Here is an 18,713-nt window from a genome sequence, read left to right on the forward strand (position 1 = left end):
TTTTTCTGTGCAAGCTTCTTCACTGTCCAATATACTCTGAAATTTTGTAGTGGCTTCACTGTTCTTTCTAATGTCATTTACTGTTCAATTTAAAACTCTGTATTCTCGAGCTAAACTTGATCCACTAGTGTCTTTCTTCAGATGGTCTGTCAAAACCTTAAGAACAGCATGTTTACATTTAGTTGACATAGTTGCGAATAGCACAACAGTAGCACATGATTATGCCACTGGTGTGCCATTCATAACAGCAGCAACTGAAGATTCAGGAGTGAACACAAAATAGCAACAGTGACAATTGGCAGGAAGAGGTGAAATGACCAGCATGGAGCACACGGACCTTTTTTCGTGGTGCGCGCAAAAATTGAACTTTTCATCTGGAATGCCTTTGGTTAACTGATGATGCTCTAGTCGATCAGTGTTCAGGAAACAGATGTTTCGTAAAACTTGTTTTTTTATTTATAGACACAATCACATGTTTATGACAGTCATAACCAGTTCCGGCCATACAATGACCATCTTCAAATTCTAAAGGCGGCATACACTGAACACAGGTTCATGCGTTGACAACGCAAGATGGTCATTGTATGGCCGAAACTGGTTATGACTGTGTCATAAACATGTGATTGCGTCTATAAATAAACAAAAAAAAATTTACAAAAGAATCATCACGCACTCCATAGACAAAATGTCGTTTTTTTTCCAAAATAGATGTTTTACTGTAGTATTGTACTTAGCTATTACATTTTATTGAGATTACAGGACTATGTAATTAACAATATACTATCTTTTCCAGCTCAGGTGAAACAATTTGCTGAACTGAAAGTTGGTGTCCTTACGCAGTGCCTCAAGAGGAGGACAGTTTCACGCCAAGATCGCGCTACAGTCTCAAACATCTTACTGAAGATAAATTCTAAACTAAATGGTGTGAATCACAAATTGTCACCTCCTGTCAGGTTGGTACTGTAAAATTTGATTCTCTCAGTAGGTAGGATTATACTAGACATGGCCTACACCTCAACAGGAAAGGGAGGGGTAAACTGGCTGGGCTAATAGCAGGAAATGGGGGGGGGGGGGGGGGGGGGGGTGGCGGCACTGCCATGAGTGGTAATATACCAGTGGTCATAGGTGTTGGAGCAGCACCTTTTTTAGGATAGGTAGGACAGAACGAAGTCAAGTTCTGAGAGAAGTAAAGATTGAAACAAACCTTCAGTTTGATAAAGAAATCAAACAGCATAATCCTGGCACATTGGATCAGCGAACACAGCTGTTGGTTAAAAATTTGCAACAATCAGCAGAAATTTTATTTCCACCCAATTTCATCTCGGTAAATGTGAGATGCCAACTATCTTTAGTGCATAAAAATATTCGAGGGCTTAGAAGTAAAATTAATGAACCACTTATGTGCATTGGTGCATTGATGACTTGGTCATCGAACCCAGTTGATATAATCTTCCTCTCTGAACATCATGTGACCACTGGTATAGATATGTTAAACCTTACAGCATTTAAGTTAGCCTCCTACTTCTGTAGACAAAAGATGGAGAAATGAGGAGTTGCCACATTTGTTAAAAACAGTTTTAAATTTAAGAATATTGACATTAATAAATTTTGCTTAGAGCAGCACTTAAAAGCAAGTGCAACAGAGATAGAATTTCATAATAGGTCCTTTATAATAGTAGCCATATACTGAGCACCTTCAGGAAATTTCAACCTGTTTATGGTTGGTCTTGAAGATTTATTATCTTATCTAAAATTAAACAACAAAGAACTAGTGGTTGCTGGTGATTTTAATATAGATGTCCTAAAAAACACTGTCAGTGAACAGTTACTGAAATCAGTTACGTTGTCATTCAATTTAATTTCTACTGTAAATTTACCAACTAGGGTATACAAATGTTCTAAAGCTGCCATTGATAATATATTTATAGACAATTCTAGGCAACTAAGCCACACTACAAAAACCAAAAATGGGCTATCTGATCATGACATGCAACACCTAACATTAAATTTTGAAAATTGCCAGGGTAAAACATCTATCAGAACTGAGTACAGAAGGCCAATAAAACAGTCAAAAACTGAGAAATTTAGGAGATTGCTCAAAGAAATTAATTGGATGGATGTTTACAGCATCCAAGACACAAATGGAAAATACAAAACATTCATTAATAAAGTTAGCACCTTATTTGAAATTTTTTTTCCCCTGAAAGTAACTCAAATTAAGCAGAAGTATAATAAGAAACCATGGATCACACAAGGGATAAAGATATCGTGTGAGACAAAAAGGAAACACTATCTGATACGTAGGGACACCTTTGTTACTAGCATTACAGCTCATTACAAAAATTACTGCAAAATATTGAAGAAGGTTATCCAGAAATCTAAACACCTGCATTATGAGAAGACTATAAATACATCCAGCAATAAAATAAGAACAATATGGGACATAGTTAAGTCAGAGACAGGTAGTACCAGAAATGAGGAGGAACAAATAGCTCTATAAATAAATGAAACCTTGGTAATAAGCGCATGTTGTGTTACAAACCGCCAGCTTGAGTGGCCGAGCGGTTCTAGGCGCTACAGTCTGGAACCACGCGACCGCTGCGGTCGCAGGTTCGAATCCTGCCTCGGGCATGGATGTGTGTGATGTCCTTAGGTTAGTTAGGTTTAAGTAGTTCTAAGTTCTAGGGGACTGATGACCTCAGCAGTTAAGTCCCATAGTGCTCAGAGCCATTTGAACCATTTTGTTACAAACCATTTACACAAGTATTTTGTCTCTGCTACTGATAGCATGGAGTTGTCAGGTTCAGTAAATAATGCAATGGAATATCTGAGACCAGTGCACACAAGCAATCTCAGTAAAATGGAATTGACACTTACTTCACCCAAAGAAATAGGATCCATTATAAAGTCCTTGAAATCGAAGCATTCTAGTGGTTATGATAACATACCAACAAAGTTAATAAAAGAGTGTTCATGTGAGCTTAGTCATATCTTAAGTTATTTGTGTAATCAATCACTTGTCACAGGAACATTCCCTGACTGACTTAAATATGCTGAAGTTATGCCTCTCCACAAGAAAGGGGACAAAGAAATGCCGTCAAATTGCTGACCGATCTCACTTTTGCCAGCTTTTTCAAAAAATCTTTGAAAAGGTTGTGTTCTAGCATCTCCTTAAGCACCTTAGTGAAAATAACATACTGTCAAAGTCACTGTTTAGTTTTTTTAAGGGTTCTGATATTGAGAAAGCTATTTACATTTACAGCAAAAATGACCTTAATTCATTGGACAAAAAAATTAGAGGCAACTGGCAAATTCTTTGAACTGTCAAAGGCGTTTGACTGTGTGAATCACAGCACTGTTTTAAGTAAATTAAAATATTATGGCGTCACTGGTAATGCTGCAAAGTGGTTTCAGTCATATCTTACTAATAGAAAACAAAGGGTGTCATTACGTAACACTTCAGCAGTAGGCAATCGGACATCATCTGACTGGGAGGAAATTACATGTGGTGTTCCCCAAGGTTCCATCACTAGATCCACTACTGTTTCTTGTGTCTATTAATGACCTGTCATCTGTTACATTACCAGATGCCAAGTTTGTCTTATTTGCAGATGATAAAAACATTGCAATAAATAGTAAATCAAATATAAATTTAGAAAGGGCAGCTAATCAAATTTTTACTGATATTAATAAGTGGTTCATAGCCAACTCACTGTCATTAAACTTTGAAAAGACCCACTATATGCAGTTCAGAACTTCCAAGAGATTTCCTTCTGGTGTATGTATAAAATATGATGACATGGAAATAGAAGTTGAGAGTGTAAAATTCTTGGGATTACAACTTGATAATAAATTCAGTTGGGAGCAACATACTAACGAACTGCTAAAGCGCCTAAACAAGTCTGTGTTTGCAATGTGAATGATGTCAGACAAAGGAGATATAAATATAAAAAACTGGCATATTTTGCTTATTTTCACTCCATTATGTCATATGGTATCATATTTTGGGGTAACTCCGCAAACAGAGAAAAAATTTTTAGAGTACAGAAGCGTATAATAAGAGTAATGAGTAGTGTGAATCGAAGAACATCATGTCGAAACCTATTCAAAGAATTGGGCATATTAACCACAGCTTCTCAGTATATTTATTCCTTAATGAAGTTTGTTGTAAATAATACATCTCTTTTTTCCAACTAACTGCATAGTACACAGTATCAATACTAGGAATAAGAACAATATACATAAAGATTTAAAATCACTTATCCTTGCCCAGAAAGGAGTCTAGTATTCAGCAACGCATATTTTCAATAAGTTACCAGCAACCATTAAGAGTTTAGTTCCAGACAAGACACAATTTAAACATAATTTAAAATAATTTTTGGTGGCCAACTCCTTCTATTCCATCCATGAGTTTTTCAACAAGTGCAGTAGACCATTTTAATGAAAATTTATTATACTTTAATTTTTGACAATACTTGGTTGTAATAGCCAAGAAACTAGCAAATGTCTGAATGATGGATTTAATGAAAGCAGATGTAAGTATTAAACCTGTAAATATTAAAAGTTTAAATTTAATTGATGTACATAATTTTACTGTTTATTGACTGAGGATCATTAAAATGAATGAAACTCAAGTTTTTCTAAATACATTTTTGGGTGTTTATCTGACATGTTCCACACCCAGGATGATTTCCTCTTCTATGTGTCTATGGAATGAATAATTAATCTGATCTAATCTAGAATGAGATTATTTTATGTTCACTCTGTGTATTGAAAATACGAAACAGGTATTAACAGTTAACTTGTCCCATATATTTTACTTTAGTGACATGTATATTTCTCTGCCATGGTAAAGTGCTCACAGATTAAGAGAGCATCTCATTCATTGTGTTAAATGTTGCAGGAAATTAAGCTGGTAAACGTATGTGCTCCGACACAGAAATCCCTCGACACTTTTACTGATGACCTTTCCCAGGTTTTCCTTTACACAACCACCACCACCCCTTTGCTCCTTGACCTCCAGGGCACTGCCAAGCCATAAGCCAAAGCATAAGTGGGCCCCCACAACAGGAGGAGATGCACATTTGTCATTGCTCCTTGCCGACATGCCAGGATTGCCAACATTTTTCATCCATTTGCACTTAAAAATGAGGGCACATTCAGTGGGGTGGTCTACTTTCAACAGCTACCTAAATTACATTTTCAATTCCCACAAACGTCATCTTTTCGTCAGCCTAGGAGGATAAATGTGGAACATGTTATTCCGAAGAATCCTAGGTTACACTACAGTAGGAAGTTATAATAAGATGATTTAATGTGAGCATGCAATATGTAAGCTTCTCATTCTATTAGGTTTAATTTTTGCATCTCTGCTTACTTGAGGCAAGTTGTGATGTATTGTACAGTAGAAATGCTAAGTATTTTTCTCATAAATTTCCCTTACTTTGTTTCTGCATTTTTTGGGGAAATTCATGTTGCATCCCCCACATCATTTTCATCTTGTTCATATTTACATCATCAATATTATATTTTCATAAATTAAAAAAATGCACTAATTATTTTCATTTTTCAGACCTCCATGTCTCAAAAGACCAGTAATGATCATAGGGGCAGATGTAACGCATCCATCGCCAGACCAGCGAAATATTCCGTCGGTGGCAGCAGTGAGTACTTTCCTCATACAGCACTATTCTACAAAAAGGATTGTACAGTGCTGTAAATGAATCTTTAAAATAATGTGAATTTTATTCTCTTGAGTGGTTGTTCCTATCTTTATGTTAAAAAATGTAGAAAATGCAATCATTTATCAACCATCATACCGGAATTAGCAATGGTACTGATTAAGAGCATTAAAACTGAAAGGGGTTACACTGCAAAGTTGAGTTTAATATAAATGTTATCATTCTTTTCCATGCTGTAGGTGAGTGTCTAAGAACATGAACATTACAAATCTAATAGGACAGAGTGGGAGTGTCCAGACCACAATTCCAGTGTGTGTAGTACCATTATCTTGTCAGAGTAGGAGGAATAGGAATAGATAAGATGAGGAATGGAAGAATAGGTAACGTGTTGTGCTGAGACAAGAATGAGGAAACAGCAGGTGGTGTGGCCACAACTAACCTCTATCCCATCTTGTGTTAGCTCAGTGGCTCCCTGTACGAGTGAGGGAGAGATTCCATGCACGGCTACTTGACGAATATTTGTACACTTCGCTGCAAGTTTGTTCGGGTGAAATTAGACACAGTACAGGCAGTATACAGAATAAATACCTTTGAAGTCTCACAAGTTGTTTTGCAACAAAAAGTTTTGTGGAAGATGAGACGGCATAGATATTGCATGACATCAGAGACGTCCTAGGACAACCATTGTTACTGGTAATGGGAAAATTTTAGGTGACTGTCATTTGATTACAGCGGAAATTCAGAAAGTCAGATCTTTATCAGTGCGGCATTATTTTGAAAGAATTATAAAGCTCTTGCTTACTGTGAACCAAACTATTGAGAAATTGCAAGAAACTGGACTGAAACTTCATTGTTTAAGCAAAATAGTAAAAGCACCAGCTAGAGTTTAAATTTTCAGAGAATTGGCTCCAAAATTAGCATGACCTTCTGTCTATTTTAACATATTGGGGTTTGTGCTTGAAGGCCATATGTTACTATGTTAAACATTTCAGTGGGGCAGTACAGTGCAGTTACTTTTCAATACTACCAGAATTCGTAAAGGAAAATCAGTCTAGGAATAACTCATTTGTTACAGTCTTTGTCCCTAGTGAATACAGTATTACATGCACTGTTCTTCAAAATACGTGGATCTGCAAAAATTGTTTTTGGTATGTTGAATACAGTTCGCAGGCTATAAAACAATTTGTGAAATTCCAAAACACCAGACTAGAGAAATGTGCCAATTGAAGAACTTAACAAAGAAAGGATGTGGATTTTCTTTCATGCACGAATGACTTTTGTGATGTAGAGCGGTCTTTTTTACTCAGTAAAACCACCTTTAAGGACAAACATTATTTCACTGCAGAAAACCCCTGGATGACATTTCTCGCCTTTTGCAGCAGCAGCAGCAGCAGCATTGGACGACAGTGTGTGTTTCCAACAACATATTATTTATTTCATTTCCATTTAAGATGTTGATTAAGGTAATGCAATATTTTTCTACAGTAATTCAACTGTTAACTAATAATTGTATTTGTTAAATGTACCATTATTAATGCCATTTATTTCTGTATACCAATCTGTGTTCTGGTTATTAATGTCACCATTTTCATTCAACAATCTGTGAAATTACCCTCATATATGACTAAAGCCAGGGAATAACACAAAGAGTAACAAAATAAAGCTTGAAAATAATCACAGTAAAATTTTTCATGTTCTCGTAGTGTCGAGTTGAAAAATATAAGTATGAAATAGGTGGCTAAGAATATCCTGTTGGACATCAAGGAAAACAACAAAGAAACATGCGCCATTAATGCTCTTAAGTGAAGAAATAAGAGTAAAACTTGAAACAAGTCCTATTCACCTTTAATGTCATTTACAACCGTGGTCACTATGAAACTTCACATCTGATTATGTTAATGGATATACTGGACTATTTCTTTGCTTTCATTTTTTAATGTTGAATGGGATAGTTAAAACTGAAAAAGATGTATTTGAACTGTACATTCTTTGGGTCGGTTGGGAGAAAGCAGTCTAGAGCCAGTATATGGCCATATGAATGTGGCAAATCTCCCAAAATCAGCCTCTAACTGAAACTTCCCGACAGATTAAAACTGTCTGCCAGACCAAGACTCGAACTCAGGGCCTTTGCCTTTCACGGACAAGTGCTCTACCAGCTGAGCTACCCAAGCACGACTCACGACCCGTCCTCACAGCTTCAGTTCTGCCAGTACCTCGTCTTCTACCTTCCAAACTTCACAGAAGCTCTTCTGTGGGGTACATTTTAGGTATCAAAGTAATCAATGATGATAATACCAGTTAGATAACTACCAATTGTTTTAGGTATCAATATAATAGAAGGAAACATTCCACGTGGGAAAAATTATATATAAAATCAAAGATGAGGTGACTTACCGAACGAAAGCGCTGGCAGGTCGATAGACACACAAACAAACACAAACATACACACAAAATTCAAGCTTTCGCAACAAACTGTTGCCTCATCAGGAAAGAGGGAAGGAGAGGGGAAGACGAAAGGAAGTGGGTTTTAAGGGAGAGGGTAAGGAGTCATTCCAATCCCGGGAGCGGAAAGACTTACCTTAGGGGGAAAAAAGGACAAGTATACACTCGCACACACGCACATATCCATCCACACATACAGACACAAGCAGACATTGAAATATGTCTGCTTGTGTCTGTATGTGTGGATGGATATGTGCGTGTGTGCGAGTGTATACCTGTCCTTTTTTCCCCCTAAGGTAAGTCTTTCCGCTCCCGGGATTGGAATGACTCCTTACCCTCTCCCTTAAAACCCACTTCCTTTCGTCTTCCCCTCTCCTTCCCTCTTTCCTGATGAGGCAACAGTTTGTTGCGAAAGCTTGAATTTTGTGTGTATGTTTGTGTTTGTTTGTGTGTCTATCGACCTGCCAGCGCTTTCGTTCGGTAAGTCACCTCATCTTTGATTTTATATATAATTGTTTTAGGTACATTAACTTATGTGAACTTGAGTTCTTGGGGCACAGCTCACCAGGGAGCTCGCATCTCTTTTTGATAGCTCTCATTCCTTTCTGAAGAGTAGGTGACACCATTCCTTTCTGAAGAGTAGGTGACACTGTCTTAGGGAGCACTGGGACTCCTGGCAGTGGTCATTGCTCTGAGTGGCTGACACCTGTGGGGAGAGCCCTTGACCAGAGTAGGTTCCACTGTGGCAGATATCTTACACAGTGAAAAGACCAGACTTGCTCTCTGGTAACCATGAGGCTCCACCTGCTCCTCAAATAGACATGAATGTTTCAACATAAATTGTTATTACCCCCAAGAACTTTGCTTCCTTGTCTGCACTGTGGTAGGAAAGTAAAATCAAGGAAACACCAGAAGCTTAATTCTCTGAGCTCCCGGTTTGCCCACAGACTGATGGAGGGCCTTTTGAACTAATAAGCTATGTTCTCTGTAAATAATATTGAAAATGTATTTGGAGAAATCTCTTCCTTAACTAACTATAAAGAGGTTCTGTCTTAATTTTACAGCTGTTCCTACCAGCCTCAGTCTCTGTAACACCCCACAAGAGCCTCAACATGGTACAGGGTTTAATTATTCACTGGGATTTAATGGTGCAGACAAATTGTTCAAAATCTCGAAGTGAGGTGTCCACTCCGTATGTCACGTACGTCGGGCCTGACGGACAGTGGGTTGACAGTGGAACAGGAGACCGACCGGTATAAGGTCCAAACGACACAAGTGGACACTCGGAGTGCCAAGCAGAGAGTAGGCACCAGAAGTGTAAAGGTGCAATCGGTTGCAAAAGCCGACACACGTATGCAATAATACTCATCAAAACAAAAAAAAAAAAAAACAAAAAAAAAAACAAAAAGAATGTAACACAAACTAGACACTTGAAAGATAATTGTGAATTATGCTTGCTAGCTGGCACTGACTTTAGTACGGAATATAGTATGAAATATTGTCCTGGTTAGCACGACTTTTTTCCTTTCACCGAAACACCTGGATCATTTCGTAAATGTTGACGAGGCTGCACAATTCACTGCTCCAGTTCTTCAGCTGTATCATGTCATTATCGAGATGACTACAAACAGAAAATTCCAGAGAACTGAGGACAGGTAACCTTGGACTGGTTGCGCTCAGCTTGCATGTTTGGCACTTTAGACGAGATGTTACATCAGCAGCAAGATATGCCTGTGCCTCATCATGTCAATAACACACAGAGACTTACATTTGTACCTATTATGAAGGAAGAAGAAAAATTATTGTTTAACATTCCATCATCATCATCGTTATTAGGTCCGCCCCCCCCCCCTCCCCGCCCTCCAGTTCAGTTTCAACATTTTGGTGATACAGGACTTGCAAACTTTTTTAAATGTTTCATGAAGCTTTTATTAACAAATCTCTCAGTTGCAATACATATGTTGTTAACTAGTTTCAAACCAACTGATTCATTCTCAGGCCAGGCCGAGCCCTACGAGAAAGACGGGCCGGAGGTAGACCTGAGTTCGCTCACTCGCCTCGGCAGACGACCTACGTTTCTACACCTGTTAACTTATAACTAGGTGTGTATTTACAAACAAGAATTGCATCTTCTACTTGAATACGCTGTTATGGAGTCTTACTGTTATTAGTCCTATAATGATTGGAAGTTCATAGGTCTACTTATAATTTGTTACAGCTGTACCGGGGTACAGTAAATTTAAAATCCTGCCAAAATGATCATCAATCGGTTGCATAAGGCACCACTTCTTATATGAAATGAGGACTTATAAGCAAATGAGACTAAATGTTATAAACAAGCCCTTATAATTTTATTAGAAGGAAAGTTGCTGCTCACCATATAGCAGAGATGCTGAGTCGCAGATGAGCACAACAAAAAGATTTTCACACCTAAAGCTTTTAGCCAATGGTCTTTGTCAACAATACACACACACATGCGTGCACACACACATGATGGGAGTGGTGACTGGTTGGGGGAAAGGAGGAGGCTGGGGCAGGGAAGGGGAGGGATAGTATGGTTGGTATAGGGGACGGTGAAGTGCTGCAGGTTGGGCGGCGGGCAGGGGAGAGTGGGGGGGGGGGGGGGGGGAGGAGTAGCAGAAAAGGAGAGAAATAGAGAGAAATAAATTAATTAAATAAATAAAAAAAAAGACTGGGTGTGATGGTGGAATGACAATTGTGTAGTGCTGGAATGGGAGCAGGAAAGGAGCTGGATGGGTGAGGACAGCGCCTAACAAAGGTTGAGGCCAGGAGAGTTATGGGAATGTAGGATGTATTGCAGGGAAAGTTCCCATCTGTGCAATTCAGAAAAGCTGGTGTTGGTGGGAAGGATCCATGGCACAGGCTGTGAAGCTGTCATTGAAATGAAGGATGTCATGTTTGGCAATGAGTTCAGCAACAGGATGGTCCACTTGTTTCTTGGCCACAGTTTCTTGGCCACAGTTTCTTGGTGGCCGTTCATGTGGACAGACAGCTTGTTGGTTGTCATGCCTACATTGAATGCAGCACAGTGCCTGCAGCTTAGCTTGTAGGCAACGTGACTGCTTTCACAGGTAGCCCTGCCTTTAATGGGATAGATGATGTTTGTGACAGGACTGGAGTAGGTGGTGGTGGTGGTGGTGGTGGTGGTGGTGGTGGTGGTGGTATGTATGGGACAGGTCTTGCATCTAGGTCTATTACAGGGATATGAGCCATGAGGTAAGGGATTGGGAGCAGGGGTTCCGTAAGAATGGACGAGTGTAGGTTTGGTAGACAGGGGAATATAACTGTGGGCGGAGTGGGAAGGATAGAGAGCAGGACATTCCTCATTTCAGGGCAGGATGAGAGGTAAGCAGAACCCTGGCAGAGAATGTAATTCAGTTGCTCCATACCTGGATGGTACTGAGTTAAGAGGGGAATGCTCATCTGTGGCCGGACTGTGGGACTTTTGGAGGTGATGGGACACTGGAAAGATAAGACATGGCAGATTTGTTTTTGTACAAGGTTGAGAGGATAATTATGGTCAGTGAAGGCTTCAGTGAGACCCTCAGTATATTTAGAGAGGGACTGCTCATCACTGCAGATGTGACGACCACGGATGGTTAGGATGTACCGAAGGGACTTCTTGGTATGGAATGGGTGGCAGCTGTCGAAGTGGAGGTATTGCTGGTGGTTAGTAGGTTTCTTATGGCGGACATACTGATGTAGCCATCTTAGAGGTGGGGGTCAACTTCTAGGAAGGTGGGCTGTTGGGTTGAGTAGGACCAGGTGAAGCAAATGGGGGAGAAGTTGTTAAGGTTCTGGAGGAATGTTGATAGGGTGTCCTCACCTTTGATCCAGATATGAAAGATGTCACCAATGAATCTAAACCAGGTGAGGGGTTGAGGATTCAGGGTGTTCAGGAAGGTTTCCTGTAGATTGCCCATGAATAGGTTGGCGTAGGATGGTCCCACGTGGGTGCCCCGGATTTGTTTGTGGGTAACACCTCCAGAGGAGAAGTAATTGTGGGTGAGGATATAGTTGGTTATGGTGACTAGGAACAAGGTTGTTGGTTTGGAACCCATTGGGCTTTGCAAAAGGTAAGGCCATAGGCATTAGGAATGTTAGTGTACAGGGAGGTGGCATCAATAGTGACGAGCAGGGCACCGTCTGGTAAAGGGACAGGAAATGTGGAGAGTCGGCGGAGGAAATAGTTGGTGTCTTTTATATAGGAGAGTAGGTTCCAGGTAATAGGTTGAAGGTGTTGGTCTATGAGAGCAGAGATTCTCTCAGTTGGGGCACAGTAACCAGTCACAGTGAGATGTCCTGGGTGGTTAGGTTTATGGACTTTGGGAAGCATGTAGAAGGTAGGAGGGCGGGGAGTGGTAGGGGTGAGTAGAGAGATAGACTCTGCGGAGAGGTTCTGGGATGGCCCTAAGGATTTGAGTAGTGACTGGGGATCCTGCTGGCATACTGGAATGGAGTCACTGTGGCAAGGTTTGTAGGTGGAAGTATCTGACAGCTGGCAGAGTCCTTCCACCAGGTAATCCTTGCAGTTCAGAACAATGGTGGTGGAGCCTTTGTCCGCAGGTAGGATTATGATGTCAGGATCAATTTTTAGATGGTGGACTGCAGTTCTTTCTGCAGATGTAAGGTAAGTCTGCATGTTGAGGAATTTGGGGAATGAGGGTAAGGCAAGGTTTAAGGTTAAGAAACTGTGGAAAGTTAACAGGGGGTTGTTTGGGGGCAGTGGGGTTGGATGACAGTTAGATGGAGGAGTGAATTGAGTTAGGCAAGGTTCATATTGGTCTTCAGTTGAGTCTGATTGATAGGGTTGGGTGCGATAAAGTGTTTCCTCTGTAGGGACTGGGAGAAGAAGAGAAGGTCTGTAAAAAGTCCTGCATGATTGAGTTTGAGAGTGGGGCAAAAGGTGAGGCCTTTGGAAAGGACTGATATTTCTGTGGGGCTAAGGCTTCTGGAGGAAAGGTTCACGACTGTGTTGCGGGTCTGTTTAGGTTATGGATTCTGTGTGGTGGTGGGAGGGAATTTTGGAGGGTGGGGTAAGCGTAGTAGGTCTGCGAGACAGGGTTGTCAGTCATGAGGGGGTGTTATGCCATTTATATAGATTATTGATCTTAAATTAAATTTTGTTGTAGTACTGTTAATCAGTAAGACTTCATAATAGCAGATTCCAGTCGAAGATCCAATTCTCACTAGTACATATACACCCAGCTGTGAGTTAACAGGTTCAGAAACGCATTTTGTCTGCTGAGCATGTCTTTCTCTAGGGCCTGGCCTACCGAGGCTGCACTGAAGGTGCTGTGATCTTCACCAGTTTTATTTCTTCGTTCATAGTTCTCGGTGGTGATGTACTGCATTGTCATACTGGCTGAAAAACAGGATTGGAAGTTAAGTACTGACTGTAATTGATGTAGCCGATAGTTGCACAATTGCGTTTCACATTTACTTACTTTCACTATTCACAACCCTCCAAATATTACACAATTATATGACTAGTTCACTATTAGTAAATGCTGATCAGTCTCATTAATAGGTTGCAGGCAGCATCAGCATACTGCTAAAATAGTTCGCTGTTGAACACATATGAGCAGTAAAAACCTAACCACACAGTTCAAAGTTCTTGTAGAATAATACAGTATGTGTGACACTATTTTTCAAATAAATTGAACAGGCATTGTCATTAATTGTTCTAACACACGGCCTATTTGTGTTTCACTTATTCCTATGGTAAGTTTATGCATTGTTATTAATCTAGCCAATACATGTTTCACATCTGAAAATCGGCCGTGGACTTGCTGTCTCAGGACCAAAAATCGGTCCTCACAATAATTAGCACTGAAACTATACATTGTTCGATATTTAAGTTACAGAAATTACAATTAAAATGCAAATCATTCAATTACCTGAATACTCCACAAATTCCTTCTTTTTAACGGTTCCTTCTACCACAAGGGTTAGGCCAAATTATTTGTTTAAATAATTAAATTAACGGAGATAGTTACACAAACAATACTTTTGAGAAACCTATTAATTATTTTCGAATTAAGGGCTGGCTTTGCTAATATGTTTTCAAATAGAGCCAAATAAATACTTAAAGAATCCTAGTAATTCTTCTTCCAAATATTTATAATTAGTACAGAATTTATATTTGCTTATAAGTCAACAATAGAATCTGTCATGAAACAATTACTGATTTCACCCTATATTAACTAGGAATGGTCAAAATAAATTACGAAATTAATTACACACACTAAAGTAAGCACAAAATTAGACCTGCTGCTCTATTCCTTAAGACTTAGGGCCAACCTTTCTCTTTTATGGAAATGCATTGTGTATGTCAATGGTAATTAGGCAAAAATGAACATAAAATAAATTTAAGGAGACAGATGGGAAAAGAAGAGACACAGTAGAGAGATCCCAGCTTGCTTCGTCACACTGCCTGGGCTTAACCCTCAAGTGGGTGCGCCGTTTTTCATAACGTGAGTGGGTGCGCAATATACTTGGTGCACATGTAATGAATAGCTGTCTTTACGTTACCAAGATAAACATGTATTAGTGGAATCACAGTTAAATCTTAGTACAATTACACAATGATAAAATAAACATTGTTAGCTAAATCACTTTTTAATTAAACAGTAATAAAATAAACTTTCATTATATCACTCTCTTGCCATACACAGGTGTTAGCCCAAGCAGTGACCCACTCAAAGCATTAAACAGTGCAGTTGCATCAGATTCCTGCCAGTCACTTATGTGATTACTGATTATCTCATAGACGACTGCCTCACTGCGGGATTGTGCTGCTATCTTTGAATGCGGCTTGTGTTGCACGGATTGTGCTTTTTCCCTCACTTAGCCCACTGTTTCTTACATTACTCCTGCTCACTTGACCGTAAGACAACACAAATTATCACTGTGTTAGCTGAAGCAGTAATGAAGGAATAAGTTGTTATTGTTGTGGTCTTCAGTCCTGAGACTGGTTTGATGCAGCTCTCCATGCTACTCTAACCTGTGCAAGCTTCTTCATCTCCCAGTAACTACTGCAACCTACATCCTTCTGAATCAGCTTAGTGTATTCATCTCTTGGTCTCCCTCTACGATTTTTACCCTCCACACTGCCCTCCAATACTAAATTGGTGATCCCTTGATGCCTCAGAACATGCCCTACCAACCGAACCCTTCTTCTAGTCAAGTTGTGCCACAAACTCCTCTTCTCCCCAATTCTATTCAATACCTCCTCATTAGTTATGTGATCTACCCATCTAATCTTCAGCATTCTTCTGTAGCACCAGATTTCAAAAGCTTCTATTCTCTTCTTGTCCAAACTATTTATCGTCCATGTTTCACTTCCATACATGGCTACACTCCATACAAATACTTTCAGAAACGACTTCCTGACACTTAAATCAATACTCTATGTTAACAAATTTCTCTTCTTAAGAAACGCTTTCCTTGCCATTGCCAGTCTACATTTTATGTCCTCTCTACTTCGACCATCATCAGTTATTTTGCCTCCCCAAATAGCAAAACTCCTTTACTACTTTAAGTGTCTCATTTCCTAATCTAATTCCCTCAGCATCACCCGACTTAGTTCGACTATATTCCATTATCCTTGTTTTGCTTTTGTTGATGTTCATTTTATACCCTCCTTTAAAGACACTATCCATTCCGTTCAACTGCTCTTCCAAGTCCTTTGCTGTTTCTGACAGAATTACGATGTCATCGGCAAACTTCAAAGTTTTTATTTCTTCTCCATGAATTTTAATACCTACTCCAAACTTTTCTTGTTTCCTTTACTGCTTGCTCAATATACAGATTGAATAGCATTGGCGAGAGGCTACTACCCTGTCTCACTCCCTTCCAACCACTGCTTCCCTTTCATGTCCCTCGACTCTTATAACTGCCATCCGGTTTCTGTACAAATTGTAAATAGCCTTTCGCTCCCTGTATTTTACCCCTGCCACCTTCAGAATTTGAAAGCGAGTATTCCAGTCAACATTGACAAAAGCTTTCTCTAAGTCTACAAATGCTAGAAACGTAGGTTTGCCTTTGCTTAATCTTTCTTCTAAGATAAGTCGTAAGGTCAGTATTGCCTCACGTGTTCCAGTGTTTCTACGGAATCCGAACTGATCTTTCCCGAGGTTGGCTTCTACTAGTTTTTCCATTCGTCTGTAAAGAATTCGTGTTAGTATTTTGCAGCTGTGACTTATTAAACTGATAGTTCAGTAATTTTCACATCTGACAACACCTGCTTTCTTTGGGATTGGAATTATTATATTCTTCTTGAAGTCTGAGGGTATTACGCCTGTCTCATACATCTTGCTCTCCAGATGGTAGAGTTTTGTCTGGACTGGCTCTCTCAAGGCTGTCAGTAGTTCTAATGGAATGTTGTCTACTCCGGGGGGCCTTGTTTAGACTTAGGTCTTTCAGTGCCCTGTCAAACTCTTCACGCAGTATCATATCTCCCATTTCATCTTCATCTACCTGCTCTTTCATTTCCATAGTATTGTCCTCAAGAACATTGCCCTTGTATAGACCCTCTATATACTCCTTCCACCTTTCTGCTTTCCCTTCTTTGCTTAGAACTGGGTTTCCATCTGAGCTCTTGATATCCAGATGAGTGGTTCTCTTTTCTCCAAAAGTCTCTTTTAATTTTCCTGTAGGCAGTATCTATCCTACCCCTCATGAGATAAGCCTCTACATCTTTACATTTGTCCTCTAGCCATCCCTGCTTAGCCATTTTGCACTTCCTGTCGATCTCATTTTTGAGATATTTGTATTCCCTTTTGCCTGCTTGACTTACTGCATTTTTGTATTTTCTCCTTTCATCAATTAAATTCAGTATCTCTTCTGTTACCCAAGGATTTCTACTAGCTCTAGTCTTTTTACCTACTTGATCCTCTGCTGCCTTCACTATTTCATTCCTCAAAGCTACCCATTCTTCTTCTTCTGTATTTCTTTCTCACATTCCTGTCAATTGTTCCCTTATGCTCTCCCTGAAACTGTGTACAACCTCTGGTTCTTTCAGTTTATCCAGGTCCCATCTTCTTAAGTTCCCACCTTTTTGCAGTTTCTTCAGCTTTAATTTACAGTTCGTAACCAATAGATTGTGGTCAGAGTCCACATCTGCCCCTGGAAAAGTCTTACAGTTTAAAATCTGGTTCCTAAATCTCTATTTTACCATTATTTAATCTATCTGAAACCTTTTAGTTTCTCCAGGGTTCTTCCATGTATACAACCTTATTTCATGATTCTTGAACCAAGTGTTAGCTATGATTAAGTTATGCTCTGTGCAAAGTTCTACCAGGCGGCTTCCTCTTTCATTTCTTAGCCCCAATCCATATTCACCTACTATGTTTCCTTCTCTCCCTTTTCCTACTGTTGAATTCCAGTCACCCGTGACTATTACATTTTCGTCTCCCTTGACTACCTGAATAATTTCTTTTATCTCGTCATAGATTTCATCAATTTGTTCATCATCTGCAGAGCTAGTTGGCATATAAACTTGTACTACTGTAGTAGGCATGGGCTTTGTGTCTATCTTGGCCACAATAATGCGTTCACTATGCTGTTTGTAGTAGCTTACCTGCCCTCCTATTTTTTTATTCGTTATTAAACCTACTCCTGCATTACCTCTATTTGATTTTGTATTTATAACCCTGTATTCACCTGACCAGAAGTCTTCTTCCTCCTGCCACCGAAATTCACCAATTCCCACTATATCTAACTTTAACCTATCCATTTCCCTTTTTAAATTTTCTAACCTACCTGCCCGATTAAGGGATCTGACATTCCACGCTCCGATCCATAGAACGCCAGTTCTCTTTCTCCTGATAACGACGTCCTCTTGAGTAGTCCCCGCCTGGAGATCCGAATGGGGGACTATTTTACCTCCGGAATATTTTACCCAAGAGGACGCCATCATCATTTAATCATACAGTGAGGCTTCATGCCCTCGAGAAAAATTACGGCTGTAGTTTCCCCTTGGTTTCAGCCGTTCGCAGTACCACAACAGCAAGGCAGTTTTGGTTAGTGTTACAGGGCCAGATCAGTCAATCGTCCAGACTGTTGCCCCTGCAACTACTGAAAAGGCTGCTGCCCCTCTTCAGGAACCACACGTTTGTCTGGTCTCTCAACAGATACCCCTCCGTTGTGGTTGCACCTACGGTACGGCTATCTGTACCGTTGAGGCACGCAAGCCTCCCCACCAACGGCAAGGTCCATGGTTCATGGGGAGGGGGAATAAGTATGAGGTTGGAATTGTAAAACAACAGTGAAATAGTGCAAAACTATTTTTTTGTGATAGGTGCACTTTATACATAGGCACGCCCACTCAGGAGCTAATAATGAACATCACAATGGCAGTAAATGCTTTACAGAGTAGTTGTAGATGACTGTCGCAGTCAACTTGTGCCTACTTAGCAGATCAGAATAAACTGAATATTTTGCTCCATCAGTCTTTTGACTAGATTGATGTGGCCTGCCCCTGACTCTGTGTATCCTCTCCATGATCTCCCTACAGATTGCTGATTATTTGTGCGCCGTTTTACAGATGCCAGAAAATAACTCGCA

At 39.9% G+C, this 18,713-nt stretch overlaps 1 protein-coding gene across 1 annotated transcript in view; it reads left to right on the forward strand.

Moving 5' to 3' along the window:
* Positions 1-18,713, forward strand: part of LOC124711135 (protein argonaute-2) — a 266,005-nt gene that overhangs the window by 219,572 nt on the left and 27,720 nt on the right. The window contains exons 17-18 of the mRNA XM_047241028.1: positions 794-953; positions 5,573-5,663. Of these exons, the coding sequence (XP_047096984.1) occupies positions 794-953; positions 5,573-5,663 (251 nt within the window). The remainder of the gene's footprint in view (positions 1-793; positions 954-5,572; positions 5,664-18,713) is intronic.

The sequence above is a fragment of the Schistocerca piceifrons genome, chromosome 8, assembly GCF_021461385.2.
Source record: "Schistocerca piceifrons isolate TAMUIC-IGC-003096 chromosome 8, iqSchPice1.1, whole genome shotgun sequence".
Classification (NCBI taxonomy): domain Eukaryota; kingdom Metazoa; phylum Arthropoda; class Insecta; order Orthoptera; family Acrididae; genus Schistocerca; species Schistocerca piceifrons.